General features: G+C 48.7%; 1 protein-coding gene across 1 annotated transcript in view; it reads right to left on the bottom strand.

The window, feature by feature from the left end:
- Nucleotides 1-21,041, bottom strand: part of EGFR (epidermal growth factor receptor) — a 206,393-nt gene that overhangs the window by 17,902 nt on the left and 167,450 nt on the right. The window contains exons 17-20 of the mRNA XM_065932875.1: nucleotides 20,511-20,652; nucleotides 19,629-19,751; nucleotides 18,908-19,006; nucleotides 13,242-13,427 (exon numbers count right to left, since the gene is read on the bottom strand). Coding sequence (XP_065788947.1) covers nucleotides 13,242-13,427; nucleotides 18,908-19,006; nucleotides 19,629-19,751; nucleotides 20,511-20,652 — 550 coding nt within the window. The remainder of the gene's footprint in view (nucleotides 1-13,241; nucleotides 13,428-18,907; nucleotides 19,007-19,628; nucleotides 19,752-20,510; nucleotides 20,653-21,041) is intronic.

Below are 21,041 nucleotides of genomic sequence, written 5' to 3'. Positions count from 1 at the left end.
ATTTGCAAAGCAGAAACAGAGTGACAGACGTAGTGAACAAATGTATGGAAAGTAAGTGGGAAGGGATGAATTGGGAGATTGGAAGGCAGCTATGCTCACCACTATACCATCAACGGGAACTAGGAGATTGGGATTGACTACACACTACTATATGTGGAACAGATAACTAATGTGAACCTCCTGTGTAGCACAGGAAACTCTACTCAAGGATCTGTGGTGGCCTAGATGGGAAGGAATCTAAGAGTGGATATATGTGTACATGTAACTGACTCACTTTGCCATATAGCAGAAAGTATCACAATATTGTAAAGCAATTATACTCCAATTAAAAAAAATTTTGCTTTTCTCAAATTGCTTCTGTTCTCAAGAGAGCCTCAGTAGTTTATCTGGAGAAATCTTAGGTATTATTTATTACTCATAAAACTGGAATTCTTTTCCCATTAACATCATCAGTATTTGAGTAATATGCCAATATGCATAGAAATCTAGAAAAATTCAGATTAATGTTTAATGTCTGTGTTACTGATATTACAAGCACTTGTTTACTGCCAGGCTTTGATGTTAAGAGATGACTTTGGTATTTACCCCACCCTGCTCCCTGACCACCTGCTAGCCCAAAGAGGATATTACTCTCTACATACACTTCCCTGGGTTCAGGATTTATATACATAGGGAAATGCAGTCTGCCCTATAAATTGCCCTGAGGCCTTCAGAATGAACAAATCTGAGGAACTAATCTGTGCTGAAAATTGTCCTCTCTTTGGATACGATGAAGCACCTGTAGTTCTCTCTTGGTTGTTCCAGCTGTGAAAGCTCATATAACCTTTCATTCTATCTTCATAGAATAAAACGAGTTAATTGCCTGTGTTCCAGTTTCGTTTAATGAACTATGTCAAGAGAGAGTTTTGTGTGGAGATCTGCTTTTTCATAACATCTCAAACTGAGAAAAATCTCAAAAAGATATTATAAAAATAGACACAAAATTGTCTTTTGTGCTCTGTAATTTGAATAAAAAAAACTAATAAATGGATTCTAATATTTAAAAAAAGAAGGCTGGAAGAGAAAGAATATTTTTGAGAAGCACCCAGCACAGTGTCTGACATTTAGTGAATTCTCAGATACACAGTCCCTTGGTACCCATGAGACTGGTTCCAGGAACCCTTCCCCCTGGCACCTCCCAACTAAAATCCATAAATATTCAAGTCCCTTATAAAAAATAGCACAGTATTTGTATGTAACATACACACATCCTCTTGCATCCTTTAAATCATCTCTAGATTACTTATAATACCTCATACAATGTAACTAATTGTAAATACAATGTAAATGCTATGTAAACAGTTGCCTGCTGCCCAGCAAGTTCAAGTTTTGGGTTTTTTTTTTTTAAGTTTTCTGGAATTTTCTTCCCAGGTATTTTTGATCCACGTTGGCTGATTCTGCAGATGCAGAACCGTGGGTATGAAGGGCTGACTGTGAGCCTGACCTCGCGTCCTTGTTCACAGCCTCCTTGGTGTCTTTGTTACCTGCCCTTCCTCCCCGACAGGTGAGGTCACTTCTGCCCCTACTTCTGGTTTGATGCCCGCCCAGATGAGCTAAACTCCGTGGATCCTCCCAAGGTCTAACCTGCTGTCACAAGCTTGGCAGCCCTCGCTCTTGAGCCAGGCCTGGCAGGCAGGAGAAGCCTGTGTTGTTGGGACCACATTCTCTCCCGCTTATTCACAGAAGCACCTCTCCTCTCTCCAGTCAGGGAAGTGGACCACACTTCCAGCCTTCTTGACAGCTGACACTCATGAACTCTCTAGCGAAGGGCAGGCACCATGGAAATGCTTACTGAGGGGCAAAAAATAGAAATGAATGGGTTCAACCAACTCTTCATTACTCTTGAGCTTTCTGTACACAGCTCTCCTCATTTTAGTGCAAGTGCAGGGCACACCTGTAGATAAGAGTAGATCCCAAATTTTCTGGCAAATTCTTTACTTCCTTTTGATACATAATAGGTAAAAACTAAAAATTAACTTGTCATGTCAAAGCAAAATGAAAAATTAGGAAGACGAGTGAGTGAATGAAAGTCACTCTTTTCGTCTGACTCTCTGTGATGCCATGGAGTCCCACTAGGCTCCTCTGTCCATGGAATTCTTCAGGGGATCTTCCCAACCCAGGGATTGAACCCAGGTCTCTTATAGGCAGATTTTTTTACTGTCTGAGCCACCAGTGAAGACCCATAAGATAGGGTCTTACAAAGACATTATCAGGAATTAGTCTTGGAGGGCTATTTTTGCGGCCTTTTGTGTTTTTCTTTCTTGGAAAAAGGTGACTGATTTCCAAGTCTCCTCTGTATGATTTAGAAAGCTCCTGAATGTTGAAGATGCTGTTTGATTTAAATGCTTCCCTTCCTCAGATTTCTCAGGTGCCAGGAAATAATTAATCGGTTCATGTCTACTCAAGAGGAAACTGGCAGGTGCTTCCCTGGAGCAGCACTTCCAGGTTAGGAATAGTTATTTAGGGATGGAGTATGGAGACAGAGAAAGAAGCAGGGCTTCCAAACACAGGAGGCCTTCTACTCCTTGGCTCCTCTCCACCTTCGCGGGGTTTCTAGCATCAGCCTTGTCCCCTGCGGGGTTCACTAAGCCCACAGGGAGGACGGCAGAGGGCATTTCCAGCTACAATTAACTACCATTGTGAACTTCCACTCTGCCTCTTTATATGCCCAATAGAGAATCTGGTACACAGGATACATTTTTTATAACAGCTTGTTGAAGAAGAATGAGGGGGTGAATGAGTGATAATGGCAGCTGACAGTTCCAAGTCAGGCATGGCAAACTCACCTGCAAAGAAACCTCTCCAGGTATTGCCAGGTCCAGCACCCACACAACTGCCCTGAGAGCTGACCCAGGTCCCGAGGCTGAGCTGGTGCTACACAAACCAAGTGTTCTGAGGCCACCATATGGACACATTGAAATTATGTGTCCATAATTTCATGCTGGGGTCTTCAAGTGAAACTTGCCTGCTGCCACAGAGACTGCCAAATGCCAGATGCCCAGATGCCAGAAAATACCCCAACACCCCAGCATTTGGTTCAGTTCACTCAGTCGTGTCCGAATCTCTGCAATCCCATGAATTGCAGCATGCCAGGCTTCCCTGTCCATCACCAACTCCTGGGGCTTACTCAAAATCATGTCCATCGAATCGGTGATGCCATCCAACCATCTCATCCTCTATCATCCCCTTCTCCTCCTGCCTTCAATCTTTCCCAGCATCAGGGTCTTTTTAATGAGTCAGCTGTTCCCATCAGGTGGCCAAAGTAGTGGAGTTTCACCTTCAGCATCAGTCCTTCCAGTGAACACTCAGGACTGATCTCCTTTAGGATGGACTGGTTGATCTCCTTGCAGTCCAAGGGACTCTCAAGAGTCTTCTCCAACACCACAGTTCAAAAGCATCAATTCTTTGGTGTTCTGCTTTCTTTACAGTCCAACTCTCACATCCATACATGATCACTGGAAAAACCATAGCACTGACTAGACGGACATTTGTTGGCAAAGTAATGTCTCTGCTTTTTAATATGCTGTCTAGATTGGTCAGAGCTTTTCTTCCAAGGAACAAGCAACTTTTAATTTCATGGCTGCAGTTACCATCTGCAGTGATTTTGGAGCTCCCCAAAATAAAGTTTTTCACTGTTTCCATTGCTTCCCCATCTATGTGCCATGAAGTGATGGAACTGGATGCCATGATCTTAGTCTTCTGAATGCTGAGTTTGAAGCCAGCTTTTTTGCTCTCTTTCACTTTCATCAAGAGGCTCTTCAGTTCTTCTTTGCTTTCTGCCAGAAGGGTGGTGTCATTTGTGTATCTGAGGTTTTTGATATTTCTACTGGGAATCTTGATTCCAGCTTCTGCTTCATCCAGTATGGCATTTTGCATGATGTACTCTGCATATAAGTTAAATAAGCAGGGTGACAATATACAGCCTTGACGTACTCCTTTTCTGATTTGGAACTAGTCTACTGTTCCAGTCTGGTTCTAACTGTTGTTTCTTGACCTGAATACAGACTTCTCAGGAGGCAGGTGAGGTTGTCTGGTATTCCCATCTCTTGAAGAATTTTCCACAGTTTACTGTGATCCACACAGTCAAAAGTTTTGGCGCAGTCAATAAAGTAGAAGTAGATATTTTTCTGGAACTCACTTTCTTTTTCAATGACCCAACGGATGTTGGCAATTTGATCTCTGGTTCTTTGGCCTTTTCTAAACCCAGCTTGAACATCTTGAACATCCTGAACTTCCTGGAAGTTCATGTACTGTTGAAGCCTGGCTTGGAGAATTTTGAGCATTACTTTGCTAGCGTGTGAGATAAGTGCAATTGTGCAATAGTTAGAACATTCTTTGGCATTACCTTTCTTTGGGATTGGGATGAACTGACCTTTTCCAGTCCTGTGGCCACTGCTGAGTTTTCCAGATTTGCTGGCACATTGAGTGCAGCACTTTAACAGCATCATCTTTTAGGATCTGAAATAGATGAGCTGAAATTCCATCACCTCCACTAGCTTTGTTCCTAAGGCCCACTTGACTTTGCATTCCAGGATGTCTGGCTCTAGGTGCATGATCACATTGTTATGGTTATCTGTGTCATTAAGATCTTTCTAGTACAATTCTTCTGTGCATTTATGCCCTCTTCTTAATATCTTCGGCTTCTGCTGGGTCCATACCATTTCTGTCCTTTATTGTGCCCATCTTTGTGTGAAATGTTCCCTTGGTATCACTAATTTTCTTGAGGAGATCTCTAGTCTTTCCCCTTCTATTGTTTTCCTCTATTTCTTTGCATTGATCACTAAGGGAGGCTTTCTTATCTCTCCTTGCTGTTCTTTGGAACTCTGCATTCAAATGTGTATATCTTTCCTTTTCTCCTTTGCGTTTAGCATCTCTTCTTTTCTCAGCTATTTGTAAGGCCTCCTCAGACAACCATTTGCCTTGTTGCATTTCTTTTTCATGGGGGTGGTTGTGATCACTGCCTCCTGTACAATATCACAAACCTCTGTCCGTAGTTCTTCAGGCATTCTGTCTATCAGATCTAATCCCAGGAATGTATTTGTCCTTCCACTGTGTAATCGTAAGGGATTTGATTTAGATCATACCTGAATGGTCTAGTAGTTTCCCCTCCTTTCTTCAATTTAAGTCTGAATTTGGCAATAAGGAGTTCATGATCTGAGCCATAGTCAGCTCCTGGTCTTGTTTTTGCTGACTGTAAAGAGCTTCTCCATCTTTGGCTGCAAAGAACATAATCCATGTGATTTCGGTATGACCAGCTGGTGATGTCCATGTGTAGAGTCTTCTCTTGTGTTGTTGGAAGAGGGTGTTTACTATGACCAGTGCGTTCTCTTGGCAAAGTTCTATTAGCCTTTGACCTGCTTCATTTTGTACTCTAAGGCCAAATTTGCCTGTTATTCCAGGTATCTCTTGACTTCCTGCTTTTACATTCCAGTTCCCTATAATGAAGAGGGCATCTTTTTTGGGCGTTAGTTCTAGAAGTTCTTGTAGGTCTTCATAGAGCCATTCAACTTCAGCTTCTTCAGCATTACTGGTTGGGCCATAGACTTGGATTCCTGTGATACTGAATGGTTTGCCTTGGAAACAAACAGAGATCATTCTATCATTTTTGAGATGACACCCAAGTACTGCATTTTGGATTCTTTTTGTCGACTGGGAGGGCTACTCCATTTCTTCTAAGGGATTCTTGCCCACAGTAGTAGACATAATGGTCATCAGAGTTAAATTCACCCATTCCAGTCCATTTTAGTTCACTGATTCCTAAAATGTCAGTTCACTCTTGCCATCTCCTATTTGACCATTTCCAATTTGCCCTGATTCATGGACCTAACATTCCAGGTTCCAAGGCAATACTGTTCTTTATAGCATCAGACTTTGCTTCCATCACCAGTCACATCCACAACTGGGTGTTGTTTTTGCTTTGGCTCCGTCTCTTCATTCTTTCTGGGGTTATTTCTCCACTGATCTCCAGTAGCATATTGGGCACCTACCTATCTGGGGGTTCTTTCAGTGTCCTATCTTTTTGCCTTTCCATACTGTTCATGGGGTTCTCAAGGCAAGAATACTGAAGTGGTTTGCCATTCCTTTCTCCAGTGGCCCATGTTTTGTCAGAACTCTCCACCATGACCTGTCCATCTTGGGTGGCCCTACATGGCGTGGCTCATAGTTTCATTGAGTTAGACAAGGCTGTGGTCCATGTGATCAGTTTGATTAGTTTTCTGTGATTGTGATTTTCATTCTGTCTGCTCTCTGATGGAGAAGGATAAGAGGTTTATGGAAACTTCCTGATGGGAGAGACTGACTGTGGGGGAAATGGTCTTGTTCTGATGGGCGGGGCCATGCTTAGTAAACCTTTAATCCAATTTCCTGTTGATGGGTGGGGCTGTGTTCCCTCCCTGTTGTTTGACCTGAGAGCAAACCATGGTGGAGGTGATGAAGATAATGGTGACCTCCTTCAAAAGGTCCTGTGCATGCACTGGGACACTCAGTGTCCCTGACCCTGCAGCAGGCCACCGCCTCTGCCGGAGACTCCTGGACACTCACGGGCAAGTCTGGGTCAGTCTCTTGTGCAGTCACTGCTCCTCTGTGTTGCTGTGTAAATATAACAATTGAAGGTACCTCCACCCTACCCCTCCTCCTACTCTTGAGATCTTTAAAGGACCAGAGCAATGTTTTCTCAGAGAAGGCTCGGGAAAGGGGAGAAGAAAGCAGTTTATGTGTTCTGGAGCAGACAGCCAATCAGCCAGAGGGATTTAAAAGTCAGAGATAATTACAGGATAAGATTAGGCTCCTTTGAACTTACATGAAACTCTATGCCTTGCTTTCTGTCCCACACAACACAGAGGGCATGAAAGGCCATCTCAGTGCCCCACACAGTGAAGATTTTAACCAGCACCAAAGATAAGAGCCCTGACACTGCTCGTGAACCCTCAGAATCCAAACAGAACCACAGGAAGCAACACCAGGGTTTAAGCCTCGTGAGGCCTCTTGGAAATGCATTTCCCTGGTTCTCCTCTGAGGTTCTCACTTTTAAACTCCAATGAGGTTAAAAGGGGATCTGAAGAGCCGCCATCACGCTGGGAGCTGAAGGCACAGGAGAGCGGTGGACACTCCACGAGGGACATGAAAATGTTCCTGGCACAATGCTCACAGCAGAAGGAAGGTCCGGGTTGGATCTGATTCACAGACTGCTTTCCCAGGCACTGCAGCATCCTGCAGCTCTGAGTAGGAACCCAGAGGGAAAGGCAGACCCGAGCTGCGTTTCTAGAAGATTTTTTAACCACAGTGAGGGGAAGAGGGGGATGTGACCTGGTGACTACGGAGATGGCAGAAGTAGGAAGTGGAGGGCAGGCAGAAGGCTCTGGCAGAGTACAGTGAAGCCCAGCTTCCACACCACTGAGCCCTGCCCTCAGGAGAGGCAGGCAAGTATCAGAATGCCCTGTTCCAGACACCAAGCTTCTGCTGGGTGGGGACAGGAGGCTTGCTAGGCTCATTGGTCTGGGGGCTCCACTCTGACCGGTGACATCAAGGGCTGGGGAAAAGCACAGACGTAGGAGCAAGGATGCCAGGGATCAAATCTTGGTTTTGCTGCTTATGTGCTTGAGACCTTGGCACATTACTTAAACCCGCTTACCTCACTCTCTGCACATGTAAGATGGGCTACTCAGAGGATTAAATGAGGTAATTCCTATGGAGCACTTAGGACAGCACGCAGTAGAATGGTCCATGGCTGCTGTGATTGTCACCATTTCCTCCTGGATGCCAAATCCTTCCTCTCTACTCCACCCTTTTTGCCATGACCTTGAATTAGGCTGCTGCCATGTCCTCCTACACTTTCCCCAAAAGTCAGATCATGAATAAATATCTGTATGGCGCCCTTGGCTTTCATGATGAAGTTGGCTTGCAGGTCCCTGGGGGGTATCCCCTCCCCTCCTGCCCTGCCCTTCGTTTCTCAGCAGCCCTCAGCGTCTCTCCGTCACCGCCCACTGCTCCCTCAGACAACTCCCAGGGCAGGGCCTGGCTCTTCACTCCTGTCCGCAGCACCAAGCCACATCCAGGACTCTGGAGGGTGTGGGGCGCCTGCCTCACCACTGCCGTCCCCCTACCTGGCGCTTGACTGGTAGGCTGAGCCCACCTTGCTGGTCCCCATGTGGCTCGTTCAGCAGCCTCTGGGAGTCTGGTCCCCACCTCTCCTGATCTGACCCCCTCGTTTCCTCCTGTTCTGTTAGCTCTGTATGGATCTGTTTTCCTTACCTGTTCATAAGTTTGGGGAGATAAGAAATTTTGTCTTAATTTATATATATATTTCACATGATACTGGACCCTGACAGATAAATGCTCAGGAAGTAACTAAACAAAACGTCTAAGAGTTGATGAATATGCTTTAATCATATAGCAACTTTTGGCTTCATAAAGACTTAATGTAAAGTGATCATTTAGGTTAAGCTCAACTGTAATCTTTTATGGAGCAATGTAAGAATGAAAAAAAAAAAATCCAAATAACTGAAAATATCTGGTGACTGGATCGGCTGTCTGTCTCTGTCCTGTCTGTGGTCCTGGTGCCCAGGGGTGTTACGCAGCTGTGTGCTTTGCAGGTGAATCAGCTCTTAGGAGGAGTCTATTCTGGCCTCGTGGATGGAGGCTGGAGGCTGAATCACCACCCTTAAGCTGCATAGTTAGTCAGCGGGGCTGGGGCTGCCTGGAACCTCACCTTTAGGAGTCCTGATCTGGAGAACAGGAAACCTGGGAGGTGCCGGGAAGGAGGGCAGACCTAGGTGCAAAGGCCAGAGCCCCCTGGGCCAAAACAGGAGGCTGTGCCTGTGAGCTGCACGGGATGGTCAGCGTCTCCCACACAAGTGAGGGTGACGGATGACAGCTCCTTTGCCAGTACGATTTTCATTCTCTCCGCAGGACCACCTTCCTCCCCTACCCTGGATGGGTCTTCTCTTAGCTGTTCACATGACCTGAGAACTCCTATAAATGTGTGAACAGTGAAAACACCTGGGGCATTTTCAAATGAACTGAGACTAAACTAAGTGTCCTGTATGCTTAAGAAATGGATCCTTTGAATGGAATGCCTTTTGAAGTTCATCCTTATCAAGTCTCATCTTATAGAATGCACTAGGCGTAGTCTGGTGCTTATAAAGTTGTGGTCAGTTTCTTTCCGACAGCCTCTCCCCCAGATGCCCCTTTCCCCACGGCTGCCTTCAAATCTCACTGGGGCCTGGTCAAGATCTGAAACTTATCTCTCTGAAAACTAACTTCTGTGAGATCTTAATCCAGGTTAGGTGAGAGAAAGCTCTGCTGTCCCAAAGGCTGGAGAAAATGGTAAATTAATCAGAGGCCAGGGAGTTGATTTACATAGGATTCGCAGTATATGTTCTGTGGTGCTCCAAGGAACAGCCTGGCACAGAAGCAGTGTTCTCTAAATTGAAGTCCAGCAGCATCTTTTGGATTCTAAGATTTTATGACATTATCATCCCATCTAATTATTTTGGGATTGACTAGCTAGTTTAAGTAGCCAGAAAGAATGGACACACTTTCTGAAGCACCCAAGTTACTCCCAGTGAGTGAGAGCTTAGGACAGGGGGATCATGCAGCGGGTGATGGGACCACAGCCTGCTGAGACCTGAGTCTAGAATCCACCCTACCCCTGTATGGAAGGGCGCCTCTGGCCTCCCAACCCCAGCAAGAATTCCCCCCAGGCTATCTGTGCTTCTTTTCTTTTTCCTTGTGCCTGGGTGATATACTTTTACTTGTCTTCCTAACAGTTTAGGGAGGACAATAAACCTGTGTAATAGTGCCTGCCTCGCCAGCAATGTTTGGAAAACTTCTCAAGAGAGCCTGTGCCTTTGTGAATCAGTGAGGACATTTATAAGTCAATAAATCCCACTTTGAAAATGCCAGCAAGTTTAGTTTCTGGTCAGCCACTAAGTGTTCCTGGGTAGTTTCATTTCTAAGTTTTACAAAGAAAACTGTTTAACACTTAAGGTAAACAGTAACCAACCCAACAGCAAATTTCTCTCCTTACAATTGAGGAGAGCATTACTTTCCTATCCTGGCAGGAGAGATGGTGCATTGATACAGCGTGCAAGTACAATGGTGAGCTTTCTTTGCTGAAGCAGAGAGCAGCGCCATCATAGACCAAAGTTAACAACAGTTGCAGCGTGAATGACTTCAGAGGAAAGTGATCTTAAACAGAGTACAACAGGCAGAGCCGTAGATTTAAATAACAAGGTGAAATTCTGAATGATATTATATAGAGCACTATTCTGGGAAAGTTTCAGGCCCTGGGAACTCAACTCAGGAACTTTGGAAACTCAGCACTGAGCAGGATCGGGGCAGAGCGGAGTTGTCCTGCGGTGGGCAGGACCTGCCATGGTCAGGTGTTGGCTCGTCCTCAGGCCGTAGAAGCCTGACTTTGGGGTCAAACGAGCTTCCTATACAGTCTCTGTGCCCAGGCAGATTGGAATGTGGGGTTGCCAAAGAAAGAAGGGGAAAACCTCATGAATAAGAAAGGAACAAAACCAGGAGATGCTGCTCTAAGGAAAGAGAGTAGATATAGGACTAGAATATGATAATGTTTCAGCTGAGATTTTAGTCACTAACCTAAATCAGTCAAAGTGCGGGGAGAAACCAGAGGAGTGAGCATGGGCTGCATCCTGGGGCCTGAGCAGGCGCTTCACAGGGGCTCTGTGGACTGACTTCTCTCTCTCGGCTCAACCTCGGAGACCAGGTGCAGAGACAACTCGCCTGCTCAGTCCCCAAGCTGTGCTCAAGTCCTTGTGATCTGATGGGCCATAGCCCGCCAGGCTCCTCTGTTCATGGGATTCTTCAAGTAAGAATACTGCAGTGGGTAGCCATTTCCTCTTCCAGGGGATTCTTCCCGACCCAGGGATCGAACTAATGTCTCTTATGCCTCCGGCACTGGCAGGCGGGTTCTTTACCACCGAGACAAGTTGCCTAGTAAAAGCCAGAACTGAGCTGTGACTCCCCCAGAGTTACATGCTCAGTCCTGTAACTGGGCAGAACTTGCCAAGGCCGTGTGTCCCCTCACATAAAAACTCACTTTTGTGAAGCTGCAGATTGACACAAGACAATTAGAATGCTAAACCTCTGGGCACCCGGTGAGCTGCGCTCACCCATCAGGCAGGAGCAGACAGCTCAGGCGTGCGGCATTCTGCACGCCTGGCCCCAGGTGGGCAGCAGTCGGCATACAACTAACAGAGCTCACCTCCCTCCCAGTTTCAAGTAAACAAGTGTATAAACCAGATCTTCCCAGGAAGCAAAAGGTGTTAAAAAAAAGTAGAGCAATTTCAGCAAGGTACTAGAGACTGCCTGGAGTGGAGGGGGGTAACTTTGGTGGGTCTCCTGCCTCAGATTATCAGGGAGGAGACTAAGGAAGAATTTCTGAGGTCAGAGGTCAGGACATGAATATACCTCCAGGAAAGAGTGTGTGTTCAGTGAAGCCTATGCCAGGCTAATGACCTCCTCCCCCACATCAGCCACTGGGCTGAATAGTGTCTCCAAAATTTCACGTCTACCCAGAAACCCAGAATGTGAGCTCAGACACAGGGTTCTGCAGATCTAATTAAAAGACCTTGAGACAAAATCATCCTGGATTTAGAAATGACTGGTACCTTTTAAGAGAGAGGGTGATCTGGACTCAGACCCAGGGAAGGAGGCCACGTGAAGATGCAGGCAGAGATTGGGAGTGATGCTGCTACAGGCCGGGGATGCTTGGAGCCACCAGAGCTGGGGAAGGGAGGGAGGATTCTCCCTTAAAGCCTCTAGAGGGGCCACGGCCCTGCTGACAGCTTGACTCTGGACTTCCAACCTCCAGAATTGTGAGAGAATAAGTTTCCACTGTGGAAAGCCAGCAAGTCTGTCCCGGTCTTTGGAGGCAGCCCTAGGAAGCCAACGCAGTCAGACGCAGAAGTAACCGCGTCTTCATGAGACCGCAGCACTGAGGCGCACAGGCTATCAGGACCACTGTTCAGCGCGGACATGTGAGTCCTCTGCTCTGAAACCAGGGTTGCGCCCGTGAGAATCACAGGAGCACTGGGTGATGGGCGGGGGTCTGAGAAGGCGTTCTCCCACTCCTAGGGTGCTGGAGCCTCTGGGGCTCTGGCTGAGACAAAAGAACAGCGGCACGCTGCTGTCTGCTTTCCCAGGAGGCAGCCTGCTGCCTGACAGCCTATGGAGCCCCTCAGCTCCGGGAGGAGAACCGTAAATCCACAGGACCGAGTGGCACTGTTGCCCTGGGTGAGAGGAGCAAGCAGGACTTGCCAGGGCTGGAAGACGAGGGGCTCTCTGCCTCCCTGGTCTCCTCGAGCTAATACCTGCTCTCCAGGGCTGAGGGGGTTGGGGCAGGATTCGGCCACAGATTCCATTCATTCAACTGAGTGAAAGGTATACCCACTGTTAGAAGAAACAGAATTAGCAAGTTGGGCTGCAAATAACTGATGCAGTGCTGTGATCAACAGGGAGAGATCTGAGATGAAAGAAAGTCCTTGTGAGGCCATATGAGCAGCTAAACACCTGGCGCTCAGCTCACCGCCCCCACCAGCCCCTCCCCAGCTCCAGCCTGTTGACAACGGAATCGTGTGAGGAGCCTCAGGAAGCAGAAGCAGCGCCTGCTTACCTCCTGCCAGCACACATCAGAGCCACCACCTGCCTGTCCACCCAGCACTCTGTCACGTGCCCGCCTCACGTGGGCTGGTTTACTGGTTTTGCTACCAGTTCTGCCTGCGTGAAAGCCATACCTCACCCTCTGCTACAAATTAACACAGTATTCAACAAAAAGAATGCCAGGGAAATTAGACACTAACACCAACCATTCTGAGAGCACCCAACTGTGCAAATGTAGCTGAATAATTAGATTTTCAGTGTGGAGTGGGAGAGGCACCCATCTGATGCCAAAGACAATCAATTCAATTTAATCCAAAATAAAGGCTATGCTGTGTCCATGCACGCGTGTGCACACACACACACCCCTCCTGACAAACTCTCTGCTTTCCTAGGATGGAGAATGTAATGTTGACTTCCGGGTTGTTTTTTTTTGCCCCTTGCCGCGGTTCTCTGGGGCTCCCCCTAATGATCACATCAGCCCAGGAGGTGAGAGCACAGAAGCACACAGAGGCAGCTGCCGGCCCTGCTCTCTGGCCCTGCCTGCCGGCTCTCGGCGCTGGCTGCCCACGAGTTACCTTTGCGATCTGCACACACCAGTTGAGCAGGTACTGGGAGCCGATGTTGTCCTTGTGCTCGCGGACGTAGTCCAGCAGGCAGCCGAAGGGCATGAGCTGTGTGATGAGCTGCACTGTGGAGGTCAGGCAGATGCCCAGGAGGCGGCACACGTGGGGGTTGTCCACGCTGGCCATCACATAGGCCTCCTGCGGGAGAGGAGGAGAAGGCACGTCAGCGCGGCTCCCCGCCACGGCCACGGGAACAAGCAGGCAGACCCATTCTAGACTAAAAACCCAACTTGAGTTTAAGTGTGGAAATGGGCGCATGCAACATCGAGAGCAGCGGATGTTCACACAGGGTCTCTGGCATGTGAGGCCAGGCAGTGCCCAGACATCTGGTGGGCGGCGGCACCCTCTGACTACAGGTGGCATTCGGAGAGACCCTGGCAGTGCTCGCCACTGGCAACGTGCTGGGTGAAAACAAGACCTGATGACCCCAGGTTTGGGTGATGCTGAGTCATTACGAGGACCTCCGCCTCAGAGCCAAAGATGCCTCAGTTTAAAATGCTGTCGGGGTGGGTGGCAACCCACATCCTGATGATGACCCGGCCACTGACTCCGGAAGCCTCACCATGGGCACCGAGGTGATGGCAAGAGCTCTGGGAGGGCAGTCCTCACGTCTCCTCCCCTGTGGCAGGCAGAGAGGAGGAGCCTCCCCATCCACCACCCCGCCCCCCACACTGCTGGGACCAGAGGCAACTCCACCACACACAGCGGAGAAAGAGGTCTTTCCGTGAACATATCCCGGCTCTGAAGCGGAGAGAGGACGTTACACCTGCAGTGATCGCAAACTCTGTGGGCGGCCCAGGATGCATCTCTTAAGAGGTGGTCTGTGTTGCCGGCCGCAGTTTTGGGAAAGGAAAACCACTTCCCCCAACCCGACCCCTGCTGACTCAGAGGTGGCCAGGGCAGGGGCCCGACACAGACCCACGACTACGGATTTCATTTTAACTCTTCTGCTATTCTTGGCTGGAAGAAGCTGACTTCATTTAAACCAAGCACATAGCTGGGGCTTGTTTTTGTCTAATTAGGGAACCCTAAATTTCTACCAATAGACTCAATCTCTTTCCCTTTAGAATACAAGGATGCTGACCTTTTATGCAGACACAAAAGGGACCACCTCGCCTCCAAGAGAAAGTTCAGAAGCGCCTTTCCTGCTCTGCCCACTGATGTGATCGGGGGTGGGCTCCCTGTGCAGAAGCCGATGCAGCCTGGGAGGTGAAGGCACCTGAGGGGCTGCCGGGGGCTGTGCCTTAGGAGCGGACAGTGGGGACAGCAGGTGGGTGGAGGGACTGCGGCGAAGGCAGAGTCCGAAACACAAGCGTCCTCACTGTCCTAACCACCAGCGTCTGCGGTAACCCTTCCCCGGGCCTCACTGCCCCAGGGAGGCCCTGTCGCCACGCTCCACCTGCTCACTGCTCTCCCATACACTGCTCTCCCATACCTGCCCCCCGAAGGGGCTTTGTCTGGGATGCCCCTCCACCTCCACCTTCCCTGGCTGACCCCTCCTCCGGGGGCCTCCCTGCCTCCCACCTAAGCTAAACATTCCTGCTTCTTGCAGTTGTTCACTCAGGGCAGCAGGCTCAGTGCTGCTGGCAAAATTGCCGGAAATGCTGATTCTTGGACCCATCCCGGCGGGTCTGCTGTGTGAGCTGCAGGGAGCGGGAGCTTGTCTAGTGTCTCCCTCTCCCCAACACCTGTTCCCCTGTGGTGTTCCCGTGCTGCCTGACACACCTCTAGGCACAGAAATACCTCAGAAACATCACAGCTGAACCACACTGAAGTCACACAAATCAGAGACCCTGTCACTTTCTCGAACAAGAGAGACTGCAGCTCTGCTACTTGTTTTAGAACAAGCATCCTGAGTGGGCGGTACCCCACCTTCATGGGCAGGTGGCCCTTCTCCTCTGGCTGTAAACGCAGCATCACAATGTTAAAGGGCAGAGTAGATATTTAATACTATGGACATTCAGACAGCTCTTCCTCTTTCAGAGGGCTACTGATAAAAAGCTACTGATGCTTTCGAATTGTGATGCTGGAGAAGACTCTTGAGAGTCCCTTGGACTGCAAGGAGATCAACCAGTCAATCCTAAAGGAAATCAACCCTGCATATTCATTGGAAGGATTGATGCTGAAGTTCCAATAGTTTGGCCACCTGATGCGTAGAGTTGACTCACTGGAAAAGACCCTGATGCTGGGAAAGATTGAGGGCAGGAGGAGAAGGGGGTGACAAAGAATGAGATAGTGGCATCACTGACAGTGGACGTGAGTTTGAGCCAACCTGGGGAGATGGTGAAGGATAAGGAAGCCTGCTGTGCTTCTGTCCATGGGGTCATAAACAGTTAGACACAATCAGCAACTAAACAACAAAAACAACTGATAAAAATTTAGGACTGGAGAAGGCAGGCAAGTGGTTCCTCCTGAAGTTGTTATTCGTCTGAAGAGGAAACTGAGACCCAGTGAACCATGCCCAAGATCACACTTCTTGTCAGGACTGGGCTCACTAGAGTCTTCCCACCCCAGGTCTGGCCTGGGGCCCCTCAGTTGCCCTCCCTGCTGCTAACTCACCCCACAGACTTGCTGAGTGAAAGCTCTAGACCTTATAACACAGAACACATAAATGAATCTGTTCTGCATGCTCTTTCTGTGCCTACCCTAAATTTAGACTAGAAAGTCTATGAAAAAATTAATAGGCCATGTGATTGCCAGAAAAGCAGAAATCACATCTTTCCCCCGAGTCTGGGAAACTGTACAACCATAACACCAAAGAAATCCTCTGGCTGTTTCTATTTTCTCAAGATCTGGTTGAGATTTGGAAACATGTTGTACTCGCTTCAGAGGGGAGAAAAATCCGCAGAGCAGAGCAGTCTGAGCGGCCCATCTGCTGCGGGCCGTGAGGAGCTGACCCAGGGCGCAGGGAGTGGAGCACGGGTGTGGGTGTGGGCCACCCAGAGCCTGGAGCCCTGCCAGGCCCTAGCTCCTGTGAAGATCTGGTACCGCACAGGCCTAGGCTGTCCCTTCTGCACCTCGAGGCCCGGGCTCCCTGGGGATGCTGCCCAGTCACGTGTCCTATGCAGTGTGTGCCGGAGTTAACCTGAGCTTTGTTCTTAGCTGTTTATCTTGGAATCTCAAAGGTGCTCTGTGACCTTCAGCAAGAATGCTTGGTATTCCTCCCCATCTCTGATCAGTCTGCAGACTGGCAGGCAGAACCCATGCTCAGAGGCTCCCAAGGCTGAGGTCAGAGTCACGTGGCAGCAGAGCCTCTGAGGCTTGGCAGCCTTGAAAATCTGTTATTTTGTCCAGTTGTCGAAATGATTGTTTGGGCCTTCTTTCTTGCGTGTCTCCCTCATCTGTGAACTAGTTTATGTTAAGGACTGGGGGAAAGGGATTTCACTAAACATTAACATTCACTAAACATTAACATTCACTAAACATCTCCTGCAGGAGAGGCATATGCCCAGCTTTAAGAATACTTCTGAAGCTTCCCAGTACCCAGGCCACCACTGATGGCACGCTGCACCATAGCGTAGAGGTACGTAGAGGGGTAGAGGGAACGTGGGCTGGACCTTAGTGCTGGCCTGGGCAGGGGAATGGAAGCATGGGAAGCTGGAGCCACTTACAAGAGCGTGTGAGCCAAGCCCACACTCGGCCCCCTGGGCAGCCTGGTTGCAGCATTCACTTGCCCTTTAACGCAGCGTTGAAACTGGCCTGTGCCTTAGCTTTCCCGTCCCTAAGGGGCTCCCCATGGCAGCACCCACCCCACGAGGGTGTCTCCGTATCTGCGGGGCAGACGGAGCTTCAGGACAAGCAGAAGAAGGCCTCAGGCCGCTGTCCTCTCCCAGAACAGCCACAGGATAGGTGTCAGAGCAGAAAGAAGAGAGCCAGGGGTGGGCCAGAGGGAGAGAAGGAGAGGAGCCCAAAGAGCAAGAGGCAAATAGGGCTTTAAACACTTTTTCTAAGTCTTCACTGTCTCTATTTTCTACCCTACCCTTGCCCCATGAAAGCAGATTTCCTCCAGTTTTAGGGGTCCTAGAGTGTCCTTTTCAGAGAAACTACTTCTTCCCCAAAGTATTGCTGCTATCTTCAAAACTGCCCTTACTCTGCACAGAGAATATTGTCAAAACTCACATTTTGTGAAAGTTATTAGAATGTCTTGAATGAATAAAAAGTCAATTAAGGAAGAAAATTCTGCTAAAATATTTTCTTTTTAACTGTGTAGGAGAAGAAGCTAGAGGTTGTAAGTGAAGAGACTTCACAAATGGCCTGCTTGTTACACTTCTTATGGTTACGTAAATAGGAGCTGATATTATATTAACAGACTCCACATTAATTCGTAAACTGCTAAAATGAAAGATAACTTGGCTTGATAAGCATATCATCAGTGTGTGAGATTTCCTGTTGCATTGCGTTAATAATTCATCCTTCACAAAGGAAATACTGCAGTGGGACTTCCCTGCTGCAAAAGGAAAGGAGGGAAGGCTGCCTGGAGAAATGCAGATGGAGAGGATTTCCTCTTGGGACGCTCAGTGTCTGAACACATTTTTAAAAAGGCCTGTTTGCTTTGCTTACCATATTATTCTGTCGGTTAGATATGAATGGGGAAATATTACGTTTGACCTTTGTCCTTCTTGGCTGCAAGATGAACTAAGTTCTCTAGATTTCTGAGTCAGTGAAGGCAGCCAGTTTCCTTTTTCATTGATTGTTCTCCTAACTCACTGTTGAGCCCCTCCACCTCTTCTTTTACTGGCTCTGCTTGGGGAAAAGAGCAAGAAAAACCCACATCCACCCACAGCAAGTGGTGGCAGTGCTGTTAGCCCGGGCCCACAAGGGTGCATCCCCTAGAACTTCCTGAGCTTCTACCTGCAGTAGGTTCTGCCAACGCCAGGCTGGCCCCTCCTTCTTCCAGCCTCTTTCTAAGACCATGCAGAGCCCTCACTGGCTAGTGAGGGTCCAAAGGAAGACAGGAAAAGTTCAACAGAATCTAAAGTAAAAGCATATGACAATAATAACCTTGTGGAGTATTTCAAGGACTCCATAAAACAGCACTCAGTAGACATGAGAAATAACATTTAACTTATTTTGAGAAAAAGTACAGAAGGTGAGCAACAGATTATAGAGTTTATGGAGCATCATACTGTTAATCCTAGGCACCTTTAAAAAGCCATTTCAAAGATGAGATATTGGGTGGGAGAAAATGAACATGCATTTCAGAATCAGAGGTAGCCAGGTGCTGGAAACCCACCCAGCCGTGTGACCCCAAGCAGGCTGCCGCAAGCTTCTGCTTCTCTCCCGAGGCATGCTGAACACAACACCTACAGCACCATAGGCCGGCCAGAGCCATCCCTGAGATGGCAGGGGGAAGCCACCAGCCTGTGGCAGACGCACAGGGACCACAGGTTCCCAGCCTTCTGGGGTGTTAAGAGAATAGAAGAGCGAGTCATCTCTATAAGAGAGAATTATACCAACTGTGTAGCCAGAAGGAACAAATACAGCAAAAGCGAAAAGTGACCATTTAGAATGTGGTGACGAGAAGGTCTAAAACACAGAAATGAGCTGCCAACCACGAGAAGAGGTAGCTTCTGATGTCCAGGCCTGCAGATAGCCCAGAGAACAAAACAGAAACTCACATCGAGAATTTCCTTGTTGGCTTTTGGAGATGTGGCTTCTCTTAACTCCTTGATAGCTACAGGAATTTTAACCTTCTCGCCTTCTGGGATCCAGAGTCCCTGTAACACAAAGAGAAGTCATTGGCTGGCAGCTGTCACACATGTAAGATGTGGCTCCTGGCCTGGCTGGGTGTCATTAGTGGCCATACCCCAAAGGGTGAGGAGGCACAGCTCTGCACCCAAGGCCACCCAGGCTGGGAGTCAGGACAGCTCAGCAGCTCTTTAGCTGTCGTGTCCCAGGAATCAGAGTAGTTAGACAAAACCCTTCAGCTAGTGTAAGTTATAGAGTTAGTGTGAGTCATTTTGTACAGAATTCTGAGATAGTGGGTCCAGGCCTAATTGAGATCAGACTAAGCAAAGACGGCATAGAAAAAATAAATGAAGAGGAAGCTGTTTTGAGTTGGGCTTTATTCGGATGCTGCCCTGAGGGGACCAGGCCACACTCTGTCAGATTGACTTATGCTACTCATCCTCTAAAAACTCACCCTGTCCTCCATGAAATCATCTGTGCCCAAGTGGACCACTTCCTTGTCACTCTGATTATAAAAGATCTCCTCTAGACAACCTAAGAAAAATACTGGAATTTCCTAAACCCCCCCGACACAAAGAGCACTCCACTGTGATAAGAACCACAGCAGAGGACGGGGCCCCCCAGACCCGAGTCCAGGAGCCTCAGGCTCACCTTGTACACAGTGCCGAATGCTCCTGAGCCCAACACCTTGATCTTTTTGAATTCTGTTTCCTTTAAGATCCTCAAGAGAGCTTGGTTGGGAGCTTCTCCGCTGGGCGTCAGAGGCTCCACGAGCTGTGAGAGACAAGGGGAAGAGCTGATGCCTGCCTGTCTGGCCCAAGGACAGGGTGGCGGCTCCTGACACCATGTGGCAGGAGGCACGTTCATGCTCTGGCCCAGAGAACTTGCCCCGTCACTCCCCAGACGGGGATACCTGTTCCAGGGAACCTGCTGAGAGATGATGAAAGAACAGGGACTGACAACTCCCACACCCTCCAAAGCAGGTAACCTTGAACAGAACAGTTCCTGGGCAATAAGTGCCCAGGTTAGGAAAGCTTGGAGGGGGGGGCAAGCTTGTGTGATGGTCATTGCAGCATGCACAGTCATGCTGCTTAAGTTACCGTGGGTCCCTCCTCCTGGGGGCTCTGGCTTTGACACAGGGGTGGACACAGATACCACCTGAAGACACTTTCCTGAAATCACGGTGTCACAGACATGGCTCAAAAAAGAGCAGTCACTGGTGGGAACTGCGGCATTTTACAAAGCGACACCTCCTGCGCTCACAGCAACTCATGGGCCTCTGTGCACCTGCGTCCCCCTCGCCGACCGCAGAGCTGAGCCAGCCGGGCGGCGGGCAGCACAGCTGGGTAACCGCCGGCAGGACTTATCTTACCCTGGAAACAGCTGCATGTCACTGAAGACAAGCACCCACGTGTGCACGCACTTGCTTATAACTGGACATTCAGAGATTCCCCTGGCTTTTTCATTACAATACGTAAAGCACAGGCATGCCATCTTAACCCCGCGACACCGCCTGGGGGTCGCCCAGCTCACCTCGCGCTCCTGCAGCAGCCGGCGCAGAGTGCGCTTGCGCACGATGTGGCGCCTGCGCATGAAGAGGCCGACGCTCAGGGCCAGCAGCAGCACGAGCAGCAGGCCGCCCACGATGCCGGTGGCGATGGACGGGATCTTGGGCCTGCAACAAGGCGGACACACACGGGGGGCTGGTTTGTCATGTTGGCGTTCCCTATATTCCCCATGTGTGTGGATGCCATGGCATCGTTTAGAACTGTCTCAGTGCAACAGTGCACAGCTTGTCAAGGAGAAAGAGGCAGAGTCATATTCCCAGGGCAGGTTTTCAACTTCCTTCAGTACTATAGCCTCCTCACCCCACCTTTTTGGATTTTTAAGCTGGGTATCATTTGGACTTCTTGCTATGACGAGTATCTTGTCATCTGTTGATTGAGGGAATATAACTCAAAAAAGAGCTCAGAGTCAGTCATGCTTTCCACATGAATTTGTGTCTCTCTCTTGGGTGCCTCCACTCCTGAGAAGCACACCCTCCCCATGTGATGTCTGCTGACC

This window comes from Muntiacus reevesi, chromosome 4 (assembly GCF_963930625.1).
Source record: "Muntiacus reevesi chromosome 4, mMunRee1.1, whole genome shotgun sequence".
Lineage (NCBI taxonomy): Eukaryota > Metazoa > Chordata > Mammalia > Artiodactyla > Cervidae > Muntiacus > Muntiacus reevesi.
The sequence above is the reverse complement of the archived record's forward strand: the minus strand, read 5'-3'. Positions and strand labels throughout refer to the sequence as shown.